Below are 19,896 nucleotides of genomic sequence, written 5' to 3'. Positions count from 1 at the left end.
CCACCCTGACCAGTAGGAAATTTTTCCTAATGTGCAATATAAACCTGCCTTGCTGCAGTTGAAGCCCACTGCTTCTTATCCTATCGTCAGAGGCCAAGGAGAACAAATCTCCCCACCCCCCCATGACATCCTTTTAGGTACTTTCAAACTGCTATCCTGTCCCCTCTCAGTCTGCTCTTTTCTAAACTAAACAAGCCCAGTTCTTTCAGCCTTCCCTCATAGCTCCTGTTTTCTAGACCTTTCATAATTTTTGTTGCTCTTCTCTGGACCTTCTCTAATTTCTCCACCTCTAATTTCTCCACATCTTAAGGCACAAAAAGCCTTAAGAGCTAGGTGTTATTAGTGTCACTGATGTGTATTTACACACCCAGCCAGTAGAAGTTAGGGCTCCATGCAGGGGAAGTGCTCTGGCCTGTGTCATGTGGGAAATCTAGCTAGATAAATACAGTGGTCCTTGCTGGCCTTAAACCGATGCAAATTGTGGTCCTGGTTGTGCTGCCAGTGCTCCTAATGCCCAGCAGGTGTCATTGCAGCCTCACAGTTAAGATCAAAGTCAGACATGTCTAATAAGCAGCTGGCGGCAATAATCTATCAGAGCCTCCTTTGAAGCAATAGAAGTCACTGTGATAGAGTGAAGCTGTTTTTTGTTTTTTACAGACAACAAATCATGCCGAAGAGCTGACGGCCATGCTGGCGGAGTACAAAACAGTAGTACAGGTAATGAGCACCCAGTCCCTACTATGCTCCTGCCTATCTGCTCTGTTGATCTCTTCACCTGATTCACCAAAGAGCTTGGATCCTCCCTGCCCAGCTCTGTGTGCACTCTCTTTATCCTCCTCCTTGAGCAGTGGACCATGGAGAAGACAGGTATCCTAGGCTTATTCACGCTTTTGTGCAAGGCACCAGTGAGACCTCATCGGAAATACTGTGTCCAGTGCTGGCCACCTGAGTTCAACAAATGGGGCAAACTGGCCAGGAATGAGTTTAAGCTGGAAACTAGAAGCAGGTTTCTAACCATCAGAGCAGGGAGTTCCCACAACAGCCTCCCAGGAGGAGTGGTGGGGACAAATACATGTTTGATGTTGGAGCTTGGTATGTTTATGGTGCAACAGGGTGACCTGCAATAGCAAGGGGATTAGATTCAATGACCCAGGAAGTCCTGAAGGTTCTGCTGGGCCTGTATCTCACTTACTCTGCTCCTGCACCAGGACCAGGAGGGGGTGGTGCGTGAGAGGGGCAAGGTTAAGGTGGCTTTAAGCCAGTGGTCTGCAACCTTTTTGTGCCTAGGATCACTTTTTTGAATTTAAGGGCAATCCAGGACCTGCCCTATCCAACTCATTCCAAACCCCCCCCCCCCCCACCCATTACTTACCCTTCCCCACCCTCACTCACTTTTACTGGTCTGGGGCAAAGGTTCAGGAGGGTGTGTAGACTCTGGGCTGGGGCTGAGGGGTTCAGGTGCAAGAGGAGGTGAGGGGTGTGAGTGGGGGTGCAGGAAGGGCTCTGGGCTGGACAGAGTGTTGGGATAGAGGAGGGGATCCAGGGTGCTGGCTCTGAGAGGGAGCAGGGTGTGGGAGGGGGATGTGGGGTGCTTGCTCTGAGAGGAGGGTCTGGTCTGAGGCAGGAGAGAAGATGAGATGTTGGCTCTGAGAGAAGGCAGTTTCCCATTCATGGCCAATGGGCACTGCCAGTAGAAACCAAAAACCAAGATATGAGATATATTTGTTAAAAGATACCATGGGGATTATTACTCCAGTCAGTACAGGTTCGGCATTTTAGAACTCACTCCTCAAACAATTACATTTAAGTGTAAGAGAAATAAACATGAAAATGAAATGCACAGAGCAGTCAACACACTTGAAATGACATACTTAGAAAGAATAAATTACAGAGAATATCTGTGCAATGCAGGAAGTACAGAGCAGTAACCACAATACAAATGTGTGTTGGGATGTGAGTGTGAAAGGGATTGTGTGTAATCCAGATATTGTGCGTGTGTGTGTGTGTGTGAGAGAGAGAGAGAGAGGAGCTATGAGCTGGCTGCTAGGGACATCTCAGAAACAGTGCACTGTCTCTGGCCCTCACCATTCAGAGCAGACCTCAGACCATAGCAGCTCCCAGTCTGTGTCTCCTGTGCCCTGCTTTGCAGAGATGGGGTACAGGGCAGGAAGGGGAAGAGGGAGAGAGTGTGCGCACATGAGAGAGGGTGAGAACTGGCTGCTGAGGAAGTCTCAGAAAGAGGGCACTGGGGCTGCATTTCTTAAGTAAACCTCACACACTCAGGGAATGCTCTGAGTCCAGGCCAGTCAGGCTGGCCTCCCTCTTCCCTGCTCCAAGGAGATGGGGTACAGGAGCAGGGGGACACCCTGACATCAATGCCCCTCCCCCTTCCTGCTGTGCAAAGGCAGCCGCCCAGGAGCAGCTGCAAGAGGGAGAAACATGGGGGGGGGGGGGGAAGAGCACCTCAACACAAGCTGCTAGCTGTGGAGCTCTGCTTATCAGCAAGCCTGCCTTCCTACCAAAGATTGCTACCAACTGGGAGAGTCTCCAGGATCGAGGGGTTGGTGATCACTGGTTTAAGCCATCTTTGTGCTCCTTGTGTTGTGGGGCTGTGGACGGGGTGCCCTGGCATAGGTTAGTGTGACCTCCGGGTTGCTCTAACTTAAAGTCCGCTTCCCATGGTCTCCTCTGGCCATGCCTCCAGTCTGGCCCCTTGTGAGGCTTGGGTAGTGGAGAACAGCCACAATGCCATGTGTTCTGGTCATGCCCCGAACCACCCCTCTATGAGGGAGCTGAGCCATTATGCACCTTGCACGGGGCCACAGTCTCAGAGGGCCATTTCTGCCCCACGTTAAGGGTACTTTACTGTGCCAGGGCAACTAAGAGTGGTGCAAATGTAAGAAGAACTAGGCCCATTGGCTGAAGCAATGCCTGGTGATCCGGGTGCTTTGGGAGAACACAGCCACCACCCTGGCTTGTGTGACAGAGGAAGCTCCAAAGGGTCTGTCCTTCCTTCACAGGAGCTGAGACTGGAAACAAGCCAGCTGCAGGAGCAGCTGAGCCAAACCTACGAAGATCTGGCCATGTAAGTGCTTCTGAGCAGCCCCTCATAGATATGCAGCCCTGTTCATCATCTGTGCACCAGCCAGGCTGGCACAGAGGGCAAGGAGAAAGTGTCAGAAACCAGGGTGTGAGCGGTCATGCCTAAAGGTTAGAGCCGGAGCCCATAGCTAGGAATAGGTCAAGGCCAAAGCCAGAAAGTGGCACTGAGGTCACAGCTGGTTATCTGGTTTGAGGTGAAGTAGGAGTAGGGCTGGGTTCAAGGCCAGGGACAAGCAAGAGCTATCACTGAGTTCCATGAAGCTACCAGAGCATAGACATTACCGAGAGCAGCCCTTAGAAGGCACCTTCAGCCCCTGAAGAAGGAAGGCAGCAGCTGCACTGGTAAATCCAGCTAAGAGAGTTCCGCAGCATACACTCTGAGGTCAAAAGCCTGTAGCTTCCTGCTCAGAGTGCTGGGCATTTCTGGGCTGCAGTTCATGCACAGCTGCATGCCACTGGCTCTCCAAAAGGAGCTTCCTAGGGTGCCCTCTAGCTATGCCTCCACTCTGCCCCTGTGGGGCTTGGGTGCCTGGTGAACACTGTATGTACTGTATGGGAATTGCCAGGCCAAACCAGCCCTATCCCCTGACTCCTCCCGCAGCCAGCTGCTTCCCAGGGAAGAAGGGACAGTCCTGGAATAACCTGCTCAGAAGGGACCTTCGGGCAGATGAAGTCGTGGTTTGTTCCCTGAGCTATGAACTAGCCTGTCTAATCTCTCGGTGTCTGTCTAATGAGGGCAGACACACCCATGCACTCTGTGGCATGGGTTAGCTCTCTCCAGAGCCAATGGCTGGAAGCTGAATCCAGACAAATTCAGACTAGAAATGAGAGACAAATCTTAACAGAGTGCAACAAACCACTGGAACAACACACCTCGGGGACAGGCAGCTCTCTCCACTGGTCTTTAATCAAGACAGTGTCTCTTCGTGAAAGACCTGCCCTAGCGCAGCCAGGAGTGAAGGATTCAATTCAGGAATCCCTTCTTGTGTGTTCTGAGTGATGATGAGATGATCCGGCAGACCTGTGCCTGGTGCCAATGTCCTCATTTTAAAAAGGATGTTGCAAAGTTGGAGAGGGTGCAGAGAAGAGCTGCAGAAATGATTCACAGGCTGAAAAAATAATGCCTTGCAGCGAGAGACACAAGGAGCTCAGTCTGTTTAATGGATCCCAAAAGAAGGGGGAGAGATGGCTTGATTAGTGTCTGGGGAGAAAATCCTGGGTAGTAAAGGCCCTCTAATCTCGTGGAGAAAGGCAGAACAAGAGCCAGACGAACAGACTTAGATTAGATAAGTGGCAAAATGACACAGGAGTTGTAACTAGGATCTTGTCCTGTCATGCTCCATACCAGAGCTCTGTTTATAAAGGGGAATCAGCGATCAGTACACAAGGTGTTATGGACAGTCCTACGGCACTTCTTGGGCTATTGGGCTAGTCATTCATTAAAACTTCAACACGTCCTTTTTATATGGAACTGCAAGCGCACTGGGACTGCTTTTACAATTTGTGGGTGAGGGGTCTGGGCACTGGTCATTATTTGGCAGGGGTGTGGGAAAGGTGGGAGGAGGAGAGAGAGAATCTGACATACAGGAAGGGGAGCTCTTGCTGCTCTCACAGGGTGGGATGCTGACCCCAAAAAACCAGCAAGAGTTGCCAACTTTCCAGGATTGTCCTGGAATCTCCCGAAACTGAAGGTTAATCTTTAATTAAAGATTATGTCATGTGATGAAACTTTCAGGAATGTGCTCAGCCACAGCAGGCAGCCCTATCTCCAGCAGCACCTGGGGACAGCCAGCCCTGAGACCTGGCATTTCCCAACTAGCCCATCCCTGCTCCTTAGGGTGGGGCAGCATTGTTCACAGGAGCTTCTTCCCCAGAGCTACTTTGAAACTCAGCTTCCCTCCCTGTTAAACCTCAGGGTAGCTGTGTAATGTGAGCTCCCTGTTTTGCCTCTGTGGCCTCCACTCAGACCCCAGTGCGTGAGATGAAACTGAGTCACATGGTACATGTGTGTCAGAGACACATGTCCACTAAGGGCCAGCCCGGGGACAGAACAAATTTCACCAGGACTGCATCTGCTCAGAAACGGCTCTGGTCCAAAAGCTGCATGCAGAAACACTCTCCTCTCTTTCCATCCTGAGACTCATGATGGTCGGGCTCAGGCTGGCCTGTCTGGTAACTCAGTAAAAGCGCTGCAGGCACTCCACACCCTGCAGAGGTGAGATGTGCGGTTTGAGCAAGGTTTCTTCCTGCCTTGTGCTCAGGAGGAAGCTCTGGGGCTAGGAGGCCACATGAAGAAATGTTGGGGGTGGGGTGTCAGTTCAGTTTGCTTAGCAGCCCTTCCACATTGGGGGTGGGATCCTTCCAGACCCAGAAGAATCAGGTTTCTGAGCTCTTCTCTGTCCCTACTGCCGTTGCATCAACAATAATAAAGGCTCAGAGTTAGGAAGGACTGTGGCTACGGTATTGAACTTGAGATCTGGCTTAGTTCCCAGCTCTGCCAAAATTACCTTTAATCTCTCTCTGCCACAGTTTCCCCATCAAAAGATAATAATCCTTCTCTTGGCAGTTTAGATCAGTGTTTCTCAACCAGTGGTATGAGTACCCTTAGGGGTACTCAAGAGAAATCTGGGGGGGTACATCGACACAACTGAAATTTGTTTTAAGTTTTATTATTTTTGTCCTTTTTACACCCACTCAGCTACAATTAAATTGTTTAAACAAATGTGTTGCAATAGTAGAAAAAAATGTTGTGCGTCTGAAAACTGTAGGTACCTGGGGTACTTATAATTTTTTTAAAAGGGGTACTTTATAAAAAAAAAGGTTGAGAAACACTGGTTTAGACAACTCCTGCTGTGCATAGATATAGCATCCACAACATGGGGGACCCTGATCTAGTTCAGTGCGGCACTGGTGCTGCTGCCACACTGCTTAAGAACACTTGAATGAGTTTTCCCCATCTTTGCTCACCTCAGGCTCATTTTTAATGACGCAAACTGCTCTCATATGACAGCTGTCAGTGATGGAAAAGTCACTTCCAGCCCATCTGCAATGCAGGGGAGTGGCACTTGGCTTATCACAATGTTCATACAGCATCCCAGGCACCATGTGGTAGTGTTCAATCCATTGCAGATAGCTAGCAAAAAGAACTTGGCCGTCTGTGACAGATCTGCCAGAGGTTGTGTGTTCCCAGCTCTGTTCCTGCTTCCCCAAATCAAGCAATTCCCACCCTCGCTATGCCCAGTGCTATACAAACACTGAACATAACGATCCTCCCAGCCCTGCAATTTTGAATTCAGAGCTGATTGCAAGGAATTTAATTGGCCTTAACTGTAATTAAACCACCCAGATTTCAAATGGTAAAGGTTAAAAAATAACCAAGAGCTCCGGAAGAGCTTTAAACTTGCCTGAGTGTGGCCAGGAGCTGACCTCTTCGAACTCCTGGGGACAAGACTGTGAAACTCATAGCCACATGAATCTGCTGGGGCCAAGAATTTACTACAATTCAGAGAGAGGTTGGCTATTCATATGGAAAGCCAGGATATCCCAGAGGTTAAACGACTTAATGCTGAGGTCTGAAAAGGAAAGAGACCTGACTCTGTTTATACAGGCTGCTGAAGGAGGTGCCCCACGAGCTTAAACCCCACTGTCAGCTTCCTGCACAGCCACTCTGCGTGGAGATAGAAGAAATCCAGCAGGTAGGGGGAAGGGAAGCTTGACCTGGCAAGCCCAATTAGACTTGTGCTTTGATCCTGTGGCAGAATTCACAAATCTGGCCAGGTTACGCCTGCTCTGTCCCAGAAGGGAGGCCTCACAGGAACTGTGTCATCAGAAGCAGGCTGGTCCCCAGGCGCTAACAGACTGAGGGGAATTAACTGCTGGAATGGCTGTGATTGATTGGCTGTTTTTCTGAAAACAAGGCATCACTTTTGGCCTTAGAAACTATGAATCAAGGCTGCTCACTTGCTTACTGGTACAACTACCATGGAAATATCTCCCCCAAAGTAGTTTTTCACATCCCTTCTAGCCTCTGTGCAATGTCACTTGGGCTGTTCCCTCGGACCTGGACAGCACCACCACTTCCTCCCAAAGACAGGGAACTCCCCACTCCAGCATCAGCAGTCCTAGAGCGTCTGTGGGGCAGGGCTGATACATGGAACCACAGACGGATTGTATTAGAAACACCCCAAGGAGCTCTGAGCTGGGAGGAAACAGTCCGGGATTCAGGATTGAAACGATAGGGAATAACCATGCAGGGCACTGTCATCTACAGTTTTCACAGTGCTTAATAAAGTGTAAAGCAGGGTCCTCATATGCAGTATGCCCGGGGGTAAACTGAGGCACGGAGCAGTTTCATTCCTGGTTTTCATAGGCAGCCAGTTATTTTGGGTGCCTCAGCCAGTTTGAAGCACCAAACACCTCAGTTTTAGAAGCCACATGGGCTAGGCAGAGCAGGACTTTGCTGCAGACTCCCTGGGCTCTGCTAGGACTTGGCCTGTTGCCAGGAACAGTTCACATGAGGATAAATCACTGTTGCATGTGTACTGCCCCTTGCCCTGTTCTCCCTGCAGGGAGGAAAAGTGGAGGCCAGTCTGCCCAGCCCACTGTGTGGGGTGTTGCCAGCCTCAGGAGGTCCTGCGCTGGTGCAGCTGCTTGTGGGGAGGAGCCCAGTGGCTGTCAGGGCTGGAGCAGAGGAGCAGGTGAGAGTGGGAGCCATGGATGGAGAGGGAAACAGTATTCAAGCTCTCACCAGCTGGAGCCCTGCCCCTTTACTTGACCCTGAGAGCTGCCATGCCCTGGCCAGATGCTGGGCTAAATACTCAGATTAGTGAAATCTTGCCTAGTTGAACACAGCACTGGGCACTAGCTGGGAAGGAAATGTTCATGAAAATGCCAGCTAAGGCCTCAGGATGTGATGGCGTGTCTGTGCGCTCCCTTATTTGCAATGCTCTCAGGAGCTGCAGGGGCGCTCTCCCCTCAGTGCCACGCCAGGCATTGGGTGTGGGGCAGGGACTTGGTGGGAGGCATGCTTCATTTGCAAGGGGGACTAAACACTCATGGTGGCTCCATTTCCATGAGTAAGAAGAGTCTAGAGGTTAGGAGGGTGAGGCCTGGGCATCAGGACTCCTGAGGCCTATAGTGCCTGTGGTGGAAGGGAATGTGGTCCAGGGAGATAGCGCCAGGATATTTTGTTCCCGAGTCCCAGAGACAGTGAGGGCTGGCAGTTACAGCAGGAGAGAGTGAACACGTGTCAGGACTCCTGGGTTCTATTCCCGCCTCTGCCCCTCATTCAAAGCATGAGCGTGGTACGAATCGTCTCTCATGGGTGGCTTGAAAGGGAGCCAGTCACACTCATGTGGGAACTCCTGGGCTTAGCTTCCCCAGGAAGTGCTCTAGGAACTTGGGGCAACAGCCACCAGATGCTTGCCTTAACCAGCAGTTGGTCACACTGACTGATGGGACTTGTTTCTACAGGCGGTGAGCATGGTCGACTGTACCCCTGCATGGCTGGCTCAGCAGAGCCCCACCGGGGAAGGTGAAGCCCTGGCTGAACAGCAGCAGCGACTGATGCCAGAAAGGTACAAACAGTAGGAGGGATGTGGAAGCTGCTTTCTACCCCAGTTCCATTCTGCCGGCTCTTCCCTGAGTTCCATCGGGTACTGCCTGGAGCTTGCCCTGCAAGGCTGTCAAACCACAGGAGGCCTGGAGTCCTTCATGGGGAGGAAGCCCAAGACTGACCATCTACCCAGCCATTTTATAGTCCTGCAGCCTCAGCCAGCTGGCCCGGGCCATCTGTGGGCCTTTTATTGCAGTGTAGACACAATAACTGACATAATTTGCATCTACTTCAGTACCACTGGGTCTAGCCTTGGCCCTGAACCGTTGTCTGAATCATAGAACACTAGAACTGGAAGGGACCATGAGAGGTCACCGAGTCCAGTCCCCTGCCCTCACGGCAGGACCCAATACCATCTAGACCAGTGGTTCTTAACTTTACTGCAGCCTGCACTCCTTTGGTTCTCAAAATACATTCTCAAAATACGTACTCCTTATTAAAAATCATTGAAGTAAGTCAGTTTTAAACCTAAGATATATTAAAAAAAAATCTGGCATATCTCGCACCCCCAGGGGCTGCGTGCACCCCAGGTTAAGAACCACTGATCTAGACCATCCCTCATAGATGTCTATTCAACCTGCTCTTAAATATCTCCACAGATAGAGATTCCACAACCTCCCTAGGCAACTTATTCCAGTGTTTAACCACCCTGACAGGAAGTTTTTCCTACTGTCCAACCTAAACCTTCCTTGCTGCAGTTTAAGCCTATTGCTTCTTGTCCTATCCTCAGAGGCCAAGGAGAACAAGTTTTCTCCCTCCTCCTTGTGACACCCTTTTAGATACCTGAAAACCGCTCTTATGTCCCCTCTCAGTCTTCTCCTTTCCAAACTAAATAAGCCCAATTCTTACAGTCTTCCTTCATAGCTCATGTTCTCTAGACCTTTGATCATTCTTGTTGCTCTTCTCTGGACCTTCTCCAATTTCTCCTCATCTTTCTTGAAATGTGGTATCCAGAATTGGACACAGTACTCCAATTGAGGCCTAATCAGCACAGAGTAGAGCGGAAGAATAACTTCTCGTGTCTTGTTCACAATACTCCTGTTAATACATCCCAGAATCATGTTTGCTTTTCTTGCAGTAGCATCACACTGCTGGCTCATATTTAGCTTGTGGTCCACTATGACCCCTAGATCCCTTTCTGCAGGACTCCTTCCTAGATAGTCACTTCCCATTCTGTGTGTGTGAAACGTATTGTTCCTTCCTAAGTGGAGTACTTTGTGTTTGTCCTTATTAAACTTCACCCTACTTACCTCAGATCATTTCTCAGTTTGTCCAGATCATTTTGAATTATGACCCTATTCTCCAAAGCAGTTGCAACCCTTCCCAGCTTGGTATCATCTGCAAACTTAATAAGCGTCCTCTCTATGCCAATATCTAAATCATTGATGAAGATAGTGAACAGAACTGGTCCCAAAAGAGACCCTTGCAGAACCCCACTTGTTATGCCCTTCCAGCAGGATTGTGAACCATTAATAACTACTCTCTGAGAACGATTATCCAGCCAGTTTTGCACCCACCTTAGAGCAGCCCCATCTAAGTTGTATTTGCCTAGTTTATTGATAAGAAGATCATGCAAGACTGTATCATATCCCTTGCTAAAGTTTAGATATACCACATCCACCGCTTCTCCCTTATCCACCAGACTCGTTATCCTATCAAAGAAAGCATCAGATTAGTTTGACATGATTTGTTCTTTACAGATCCATGCTGCCTGTTACCTATCACCTTATTATCTTCCAGGTTTTGCAGATGATTTCCTTAATTACTTGCTCCATTATCTTTCCTGGCACAGCAGTTAAACTGACTGATCTGTAGTTTCCTGTGTTGTTCTTATTTTCCTTTTTATAGATGGGCACTATATTTGCCCTTTTCCAGTATTCTGGAATCTCTCCTGTCTTCCATAATTTTTCAGAGATGATACCTAAAGGCTCAGATACCTCCTCTATCAGCTCCTTGAGTATTCTAGGATGCATTTCATCAGGCCCTAGTGACTTGCAGACATCTAATTTTTCTAAGTGATTTTTAACTTGTTATTTTTAAATTTTATCTTCTAAAACTACCCCATTCCCACTAGTATTCACTATGCTAGGCATTCCTTCATCATCAGACTTGATGAAGACCCAAGCAAATAAGTCATTAAGCACCTCTGCCATTTCCAAGTTTCCTGTTACTGTTTCTCCCTCCTCACTGAGCAGTGGGCCTACCCTGTCCTTGGTCTTCCTCTTGCTTCTAATAAATTTATAGAAAGTCTTCTTGTTTCCCTTTATGTCTGTAGGTAGTTTGAGCTCATTTTGTGCCTTTGCCTTTGTAATCTTGCCCCTGCATACTGATATTGTTTGCTTATATTCATCCTTTGTAATTTGTCCTAGTTTCCACTTTTTATATGACTCCTTTTTAATTTTTAGATCAAGCAAGATCTCCTGGTTAAGCCAAGGAGGTCTTTTGCCATACTTTCTATCTTTTCTACGCAGCAGAATAGCTTGTTTTTGGGCCTTTAATAAGGTCATAGAATCATAGAATAATAGGACTGGAAGGGACCTCAAGAGGTCATCGAGTCCAGCCCCCCACCCTCAAGACAGGACCAAGCTCCGTCTACACCATCCCTAACAGATGTCTATCTAACCTGTTCTTAAATATCTCCAGAGAGGGAGATTCCACCACCTCCCTTGGCAATTTATTCCAATATTTGACCACCCTGACAGTTAGGAATTTTTGCCTAATGTCCAGTCTAAACCTCCCCTGCTGCACTTTAAGCCCATTACTCCTTGTCCTGTCCTCAGAAACCAAGAGGAACAAATTTTCTCCTTCCTCCTTGTGACACCCTTTTAGATATTTGAAAACCGCTATCATGTCCCCCCTTAATCTTCTTTTTTCCAAACTAAACAAGCCCAGTTCATGAAGCCTGGCTTCATAGGTCATGTTCTCTAAAACTTTAATCATTCTTGTCGCTCTTCTCTGTACCCTTTCCAATTTCTCCACATCTTTCTTGAAATGTGGCGCCCAGAACTGGACACAGTACTCCAGCTGAGGCCTAACTAGTGCAGAGTAGAGCGGCAGAATGACTTCACGAGTTTTGCTTACAACACACCTGTTGATACAACCTAGAATCATATTTGCTTTTTTTGCAACAGCATCACACTGTTGACTCATATTCAACTTGTGGTCCACTATGACCCCTAGATCCCTTTCTGCCATGCTCCTTCCTAGACAGTCGCTTCCCATCTTGTATGTATGGAACTGATTGTTCCTTCCTAAGTGGAGCACTTTGCATTTCTCTTTATTAAACCTCATCCTGTTTACCTCTGACCATTTCTCTAACTTGCTAAGGTCATTTTGAATTATGTCCCTATCCTCCAAAGAAGTCGCAACCCCACCCAGTTTGGTATCATCTGCAAACTTAATAAGCGTACTCTCTATCCCAATATCTACATCATTGATGAAGATATTGAACAGTACGGGTCCCAAAACAGACCCTTGCGGAACTCCACTTGTTATCCCTTTCCAGCAGGATTTAGCACCGGTAACAACAACTCTCTGACTACGGTTATCCAGCCAATTATGCACCCACCTTATCGTGGCCCTATCTAAGTTATATTTGCCTAGTTTATCAATAAGAATATCATGCAAGACCGTATCAAATGCCTTACTAAAGCCTAGGTATATGACATCCACCGCTTCTCCCTTATCCACAAGGCTCGTTATCTTATCAAAGAAAGCTATCAGATTAGTTTGGCATGACTTGTTCTTCACAAACCCATGCTGGCTATTCCCTATCACTTTGAAAAACTGCCAACTCTCTTCAGTTGTTTTTCCCCTTAGTCTTGCTTCCCATGGGACCTTACCTACCAGCTCTCTGAGCTTACCAAAATCTGCCTCCCTGAAATCCATTGTCTCTATTTTGCTCTTCTCCCTTCTTCTACCACTAGCCAATTAGCCCGTCATAAGCTGGGATTTTCAGGTCTCTCCTCCACGTCGGTCTTCTCTCCTGGGCCTCTGGTCTCTCACTCTGTGTCTGTGTGTGTCTCTCTCTCTCTCCTCCTACTGCCTCCCCCTCTGTCTCTCTCAGCTCTCCTCTGCCTCCTGCCTCTCTCTCTGTCTCTTTCTTTCATTTCTCCTCCCCCTCCTGCCTCTCACTCGGGGGACCGTGGAGCCCAAATGGCTGTTTGGGCTCTGCACTCCCCATGTTGCATGGGGGGGTGCGGAGCCCAAATGGTCGCTTGCGCAGCGTACTCCCATGCGGCGGCCTGGCTGAGCAGTGCAGAAGTCAGCCGAGAGCCAAGGCGGGAGGTGAAGGGGCTCAGCCAGGCCTCAGCGGGGAAGGAGAGGAGGGGCGGGGCAGTGATGTACACGGCCAGGGGGCGGGGCTGTCTACGTCACCGCCCTCCCCTCTCCCGTGGCGGCGCAGCTGAGGGGTGCATCACTCAGCACCACGGCGGGAGGAGGAAGGGGGGGCCGTGACGTACACCGCCCCGCCGCCTGGCCGTGTACATCACCGCCCTACTCCCCTTCCTGTCCCACTGGGCCCACCTGAGCAGCGCTCAGCTGGGCCCCAGCGGGGGAGCAAGCGGCGGCAAGTGGCCTGTGGCTGCACCCCGCCCCCTTCCAGGTCTGTTTCCCGCCCCCCTCGTCCCGTCCAGCTCCATGGCCCCTGATCCCCCCCCCAGCTCTGCTTTCCACCCCCTCTTCCTGCCGGCCAGCCCCACGGCCCCCCAGACACCTCCCCACCAGCGCTGCTTCCCTCCCCCTTCCTCCGGGCCCCCCCCATCTTCCCCTCCAGCCCCACAGCCCCCAAACTCCTCCAGCTCTGCTTCCCACCCCTGTTCCGGCCAGCCCTGCCCCCTTCCCCTCCCTGCGTGGTGCCCCCCCTTCCTCTCCCATCCCTTCCCCTCCCTCCCTCCCTCTGCCCCGTGGCATGCTGCGTTGCTCCCAGCTGAGCGGCGCTCTGGCCGGGCCCCGGCGGGGGAGCAAGCGGCAGCAAGCCCTTGCCGCTGCTTGCTCCGCCACCGGGGCCCGGCCAGAGCACTGCTCAGGTGGGCCCGGCGGGAGCGGCGGTCAGCTGAGTGGCGCAGCGCGCCATGGAGGGAGGGGAAGAGGGCGGGGCTGGCCGGAAGGGGAGTGGTAAGTAGAGCTGGGGGAGTTTGGGGGCTGTGGGGTTGGAGGGGAGAATGGGGGAGGCCCGGAGGAAGGGAAGAGGGAAACAGCGCTGTTGGGGGGCGTCTGGGGGGCTGTGGGGCCTGAACTGCCAGGGAGCAAGGGGAAGGGGGCCGGGGCGCTGACGTACATGGCCAGGGGGCGTGGCCGTGTATGTCAGCATTACAGATGCACAGACCCTGGGCTACTATATATATGATTCCTTAGAATCATGAACTCTGTGATTTCACGATCACTTTCACCGAAGCTGTTTTCCCCTTTCAAATTCTCAACCAGGTCCTCTCTATTTGTTAAAATCCAATCTAGAACAGCTTCTCCCCTAGTAGCTTTTTCAACCTTCTGAAATAAAAAATTGTCTTGTTAATACCTGTGCCAACCACATGCCTAATTACTAGCTGAGGCCTGCAGCGTATGCAGATAGGTTCGTGCTCTGATTATCTTATCCTGCAATTGGCACCAAGTGTCACACCAAACTTGGCATCTGCCTTTTTGGAGCACATAGTGCTTTGGGTCCAGGTGCCCGGGCACCCAGAACCATCCTTGCTTGGCTTTGGCAGTGTTTACAGCAGAGTGGGCAGAGGGTACCTCCCCCATCCCTTTAACACTGCGTGTGCAGAGCTGTGCAGCAGCTTTTTCTTCATAGCCCCTCCTGGCAGATAACCTCACTTGTTCTGTGCTGCACCCTTCCCCCGAGGTAGGAGGTTGTATATACCTGCAGCACGCCAGGACCCTGATCCTTAATTGAGATTGTTAAATGCTTCTGCAACACAAACAATTAATAAATAACAACATTCCCCACGCTGCCAGCCAAGCTATCCGACCTGCTCCCAGCAGACGCAGAGCAGTGGGGCATGTGTTCCACAGCTGTGGTCTCTCGGGAATCGTGTGGAGTCTGGTTGTTCTTGGTGAGCTTAAAACCAGATTTTAACTTCTTTCCCCAGCAGACAGATCTGTTACTGACCTTGGAGGGCACTGGGTTAGGAGACAGGTGACTTGCATGCTAGTCCTAATGTTGCTGCTGATCTGGTGCAAGTCCCTGCTTTGTTTAATGCCTCAGTTTCCCCGCCCACCCTTTGTCTTGTCTTGTTAGCTTGTAATCCGGGGTGGGCAATAATTTTCGATGGGGAAGGGCCACTCCAAGAATTTGGTAAGTGTTCAAGGGCCGCACTTTTCCATTATAATAATGAAGGAGGTGCGGGGGTCTGGGATAAGGATGTTAAGTATTGGATAATTGACTAATCGAATAGTCGAAGCATTTTTGCATCGAGTATTAGGGCGCCTCCGCCTTTAAAGGCAAAAGTGCTAGAGCCCGGGGTCAGCTGGAGACTCTCTCTCATTGACCCTCGGCTCTGTGCGGTGCTGCTGCTTTGAAATGCCACAAGGATCCTGATGCTCCACATGGCATTTCAAAGCAGCAGCACTGCACGGAGCCTGGGTCCTGGCTGCCGCTTTGAAGTACCCTCCTCTTCTCTGATACAGGCAGCAAGGGGAGGGGGGAAGTGACTTGTTAACTATTCTGTCAACTATCCAATAAGCATTTGTGACCTGAGGTAGGAGTGCAGGGGCTCAGGTTGTGACCTGGCTCCGGGGATTGGGGTGCAGGAGAGGATTCTGGCCTGGGGGAGGGATGTACGAGGGGCGAGTGCAGGGTCTGGGAGGGATTTGTAAGCTGGGGCAAGAGTGCAGGAGGCGGTGCAAGGATTTGGGCTGTGACCAGGAATAGCAGATTGCGGTGCAAGGTCTGTGAGGGGGTTGTGACCTGAGGAGGGGTGTCGTAGGGGATGCAGTGTCTGGGAAGATGCAGGGGGGTTGAGCAGGCGTACAGAAGGGTTGGGTTACATGGAGTAGGGGGAGGGAGGGGCTGGGGTGCCAGAGGTAGGCTCTGGCTGGGAGACCTTACTTGGGTGGCTCCCAGCCAGCAGCCCAGCAGGCTCCTTAATCAGGGTCCTGCACTCCCATGCCCCTGTACTGCTCACAGCAGCTCCAGGGGCCATGTTCACTATTGCAAACACTTGTGAGCCTGGGTATGGGGGGAGGGGCACTTCACATGCTGCCTGTCCTGCAAACAGGCAGCTGCTGTTGGCCAGAAACCGGCCAGTGGGAGCTATTGGGGCGGGAGGAGTGTGAGACGCCTCTGCCCCCTCCCCTGGGCTCTCAGCATTCAGAGATGCATATGGCCCTGCAGAAGCCGGCTGCACTGAGTGCTGAGCGGGGGCAGGGCAGCCAAAGAGCCAGCTGAGGCTCTTGCGGGCCAGATGCGGCCCGCAGATCATATTTTGCCCAGCCCTGTTGTAATGAGTTTGGTCTCCCCCTGTGTGTATTTGTACAGCACCTTGTGCGGATTTCTGTCAGGCGTGGCTGCGATGGTAAACAATCCCCTCTCTTCCCATCTAGCACAGAGGAGCCGAGAGACTGGGACTGCCCAGCCAAGGAAGAGTTGTGTGAGCATGGTGGAGAGAAGCAGCTTAGGATAGCCAAGGGGACCGCTGACGAGCACAGCTCTTTATGCTGCGTGGAGACCCATGTGTTTCCTTGGCCGGAAGGAAAGGTACAGATCTTAGCTAACATGGACTGGCTAAATCCAGCCACCTTTCGACTCAGGGTAATGCCTTTAGCCTGATTTCAGCCGGATGAGTTACAGCTTTGGCAGGCATCCACTCTGTCGGGCCCCCTAGCTGTCACAGAGCTATAAATAACGGTGCTGTCTGACTCGGGCGCAAGTGTCTCCATGCTCTTTCCACGCTCCGGCCAGCTCTTGCCCTGGTGTCAGCTCCGCCAGCACAGAACTAGCCTTGTTTGTACAGGCAGCATCCCCCAGCACACCCAATAGCAGAGAGCACCGATTTGCTCTCCTCCCCCCGCTGGCCAGAACAAGGCAAAGACCTATAGGATTTCATCCCACAGTGGCAATCCGGGCTCGGTTACAAAGTGGCGCCAGCAGTAGGGAAATTGAGAATGATGAATGCACCTGCTGAAAATGATCACCCAGCAAGGAGGTATTAGCAACTAATCCCCCGCCCCCTCTGTGGGCACCGGGCATGTGAATAACAGGTTTCTGAGATAGTTAGTGTTCCTGGAGCTGGTCATTTTCACGCCTCTGAAATAAATATTAAACACACATCTGGGCAAGGGGTGTGTGCGGGGGACACCTGTAGCATTACAGTAGCACTCAGCTGCAATCCGGGCCTCATTGCACTAGGCGTGCTGTGCATGCACACAGCAAAAGACAGCACTTGCCCTGATGAACTTAGAATCAAAATAGCCCAGGAAGAGAAAGGAAGGGATTATCCCCATTTTACAGGAGGGGAAACTAAGGCCCAAAGAGACTAAGGCCAAGATTCAAGAAGAGCCAATTAAGAAGGATGTTGATAAAGCGGAGAGGGCTCAGAGAATGATACAGGACTGGAAAACCTGTCTTGTAGCGAGAGTGTCCAAGGGCTTAATCTGTTTATTTTAACAAAGTAAAGGTTCAGGCGTGCCTCGATCCCAGTCCATAGATACCCACATGGGGAACAGAAATTAGCTAATAGAGGGGCTCTCTAATCTGGCAGGCAGCAGTCTAACACGGTCCAAAGGTGGAAACTGAAATAAGACAAATTCAGGCACAAACTTCTAACAGTAAGGGGCATTAACCACAGGAACAACTGCCCAAGGGCTGTGGGTGATTCTCCATCCCTGGCAATTACATGGGCTGTTTTTCTAAAACACCTGCTCAAGTCCCATCCAAGCTCCCTCTAATCTTTTCCATCCATGTGCGGAATACATTTTCATGTGCACCGAGGCATGTGCAGATGTGCACCACAAGTAGCAACAAAACCGAGCTGTGGGCACATTGCTAACCAGCAGGGAAGCACTGGAATCTCCCCTGAGTAGCTGCAGGGCACACTGGTCCCGTCCCCCTGCCTTCCTCCACGCAGTGAGTTCAGGGCAATCCCATGGCTGGGTTTTACAGGTCAGATGGCATGACCCTTGGGCTGCCTTCTGGCTTTAACATCTACAAGATGGTCGTAAGTGGTTAGCGCTTTTGAGACGTCATAAAGGCACAAGTGCAGCTATTTTGCACAAGGTGGGCAGTGCCCTGGTACAGTGCTCATCTGGCTGTCATCTTGTCAAACAAGCTGAAGACATGGGCCTAGCTCCTCAAAGGTTATTTAGCCACAGAACTATGGGAGTTAGGCACCTAAGTATCTTTGGGAATCTAGCTCATAGCATTAAGGATTCTAGCAGCAGCAGGAGTTGTCTGCAGTAGGGCTTCCCCCGTTCTGGAGGAGCTGCAGCTGCACTAGCATCAGCAGAGAAGACTAGAAAGATCTGAGCTCCCCTTTGCCTTGCCCCTTGTGCAGTCATTTACACTAGTGCGCAGTGCTTCCCATGACTGCAGGTGAATTGTACCTCACGGAAGCACAGGCTGTTGTGAGATCTGGCCAGTCTCTACGATTTTACCCTTTAAATGCCGTTATAACTCTTCCCCTGTCCTCCCCCACTTACAGAAATGAACATCTCTCTCTTCTCAAGGGGCTAATCTCCCCCATTGTGCTTACTAATTACCCCCTTCCTGCTAAGAGCTTCTTATCAGCACAAAGTGGGGAGGGACGGTAAGAGGTTCCTTTGAAAGAAAATTGTTTTCTGCTAGGGAAGAGGGAATGAAAAACCCACGTGGCCCTTCACATGTATATGTCTGCCTCCCAATTACTCGCTGGACAGAGTATTTCCCGTAAGGAACTGTTTATCTGAACAGCCCCCACCTTCAGGCAGGCCACTGCTGCAGTCTTGCCATGGCAATGGGGCATGGATTGCAACAAAAAAACTCTTACTTCCCTGCTAGAGCACAGGGTTATCGCCCGCCCAGGCACTGGGACTCACTTGCCAATGAGGTGCTTTGAAAATGCATTTAATTAAGGGCCCGTTTTGTCTCCAGCTGGACTGATGCCTGGGTTCATTATTGATTTTAGACTGTATCTACATTGCATATTCTATGGCCAGCACAGGTGCGGCCTGCACCCACAGAAGGTGGAGTTCTGCTGGGGCAGAAACACCATCTCTCCCACTGACGTTAGCTAGGTTAGCTGGCTGCCAGCAGTGGTGTCTTTGTTGGCAGTGTAAGCAGAGGTGTGTTTCTCTCACACCCCTGACCAACACAGCTGTGCCAGTGTAAGTATAGGCCAGGATGCACAGCATGTCTTTAAGTGCAAGCCATTTTTGTGCTTGGGTCACTGCCCATAACAACCCGGCCAGACCTCCCCAGGAGACAGGGCTTATGCTCGGCAGCAGAACAAGCCTTCTAGACGGGCAAGTGGTGCCGCACAGATCCCTCTGCTTTAGGCCTGGCTCGCTAGAGCCCTCAGCCAATTGAAATGCCACCTGCCCCTACCAGAGTCCAGCTGCAATGCCTGCTGTAGGAGAACTGCCAAGCTGGATCAGACCAGTCACCAAGGGAGCCAGCAGCCCTACAGTTACGGCATATCCCACCCTACGCTGGGGGGAAGCAGGGTCCCTGCACCTTTACATCCCTGCTAAACTAGAAAAGATTAATGTCCTGTGGCTTGCGCCCTAGTTTAGAGGTTTTGCAAGGGGGGTTTGTAGTCCTGCTCTGTATGGGGGAGAACAGCCTTTCCTCTCCCTCCAAAGGTGTCATGAGGAGACATCTGTTTACAAGGTGCTCAGATAAAATGCCTGGATAACTTTTTTAAATCATCTTTTTACCCAAGACATTATTGCCTGTCTAAATGTTCAGCCCCTTTGGAAAACCTGCCCGGCTTCCACTAGGTCACGGAGCAAAGAGCTCCCCAGGCAAATGATGCATTAGGTGAAAGAATCCGTATTATATTTGCCCCCTGGCAACCCTGTTCCAAAAGGAGCAGCTGGCAGCTCTCGGAGCCACACAGAAGAGAGACCACAGCTCCCTGTTGGGATGATCTGACCAGCACCCTCTGCAAACCCTCCTCTGCTGCCACTGCTACAGTGACGAGGAGTCCTGTGGCACCTTATAGACTAACTGAAGTGTAGGAGCATAAGCTTTCGTGGGCAAA

The 19,896-nt window shown here is 50.8% G+C and overlaps 1 protein-coding gene across 1 annotated transcript in view; it reads left to right on the top strand.

Annotated features, from left to right (window-relative positions):
* Positions 1 to 19,896, top strand: part of KASH5 (KASH domain containing 5) — a 40,966-nt gene that overhangs the window by 18,145 nt on the left and 2,925 nt on the right. The window contains exons 12-17 of the mRNA XM_025183571.2: positions 658 to 717; positions 3,021 to 3,085; positions 6,710 to 6,797; positions 7,671 to 7,799; positions 8,575 to 8,678; positions 16,262 to 16,415. Of these exons, the coding sequence (XP_025039356.2) occupies positions 658 to 717; positions 3,021 to 3,085; positions 6,710 to 6,797; positions 7,671 to 7,799; positions 8,575 to 8,678; positions 16,262 to 16,415 (600 nt within the window). The remainder of the gene's footprint in view (positions 1 to 657; positions 718 to 3,020; positions 3,086 to 6,709; positions 6,798 to 7,670; positions 7,800 to 8,574; positions 8,679 to 16,261; positions 16,416 to 19,896) is intronic.

Source organism: Pelodiscus sinensis, unplaced genomic scaffold, assembly GCF_049634645.1.
Source record: "Pelodiscus sinensis isolate JC-2024 unplaced genomic scaffold, ASM4963464v1 ctg144, whole genome shotgun sequence".
Lineage (NCBI taxonomy): Eukaryota > Metazoa > Chordata > Testudines > Trionychidae > Pelodiscus > Pelodiscus sinensis.
Note: the sequence above shows the minus strand (reverse complement) of the source record. Positions and strands in the feature narration are given on the sequence as shown.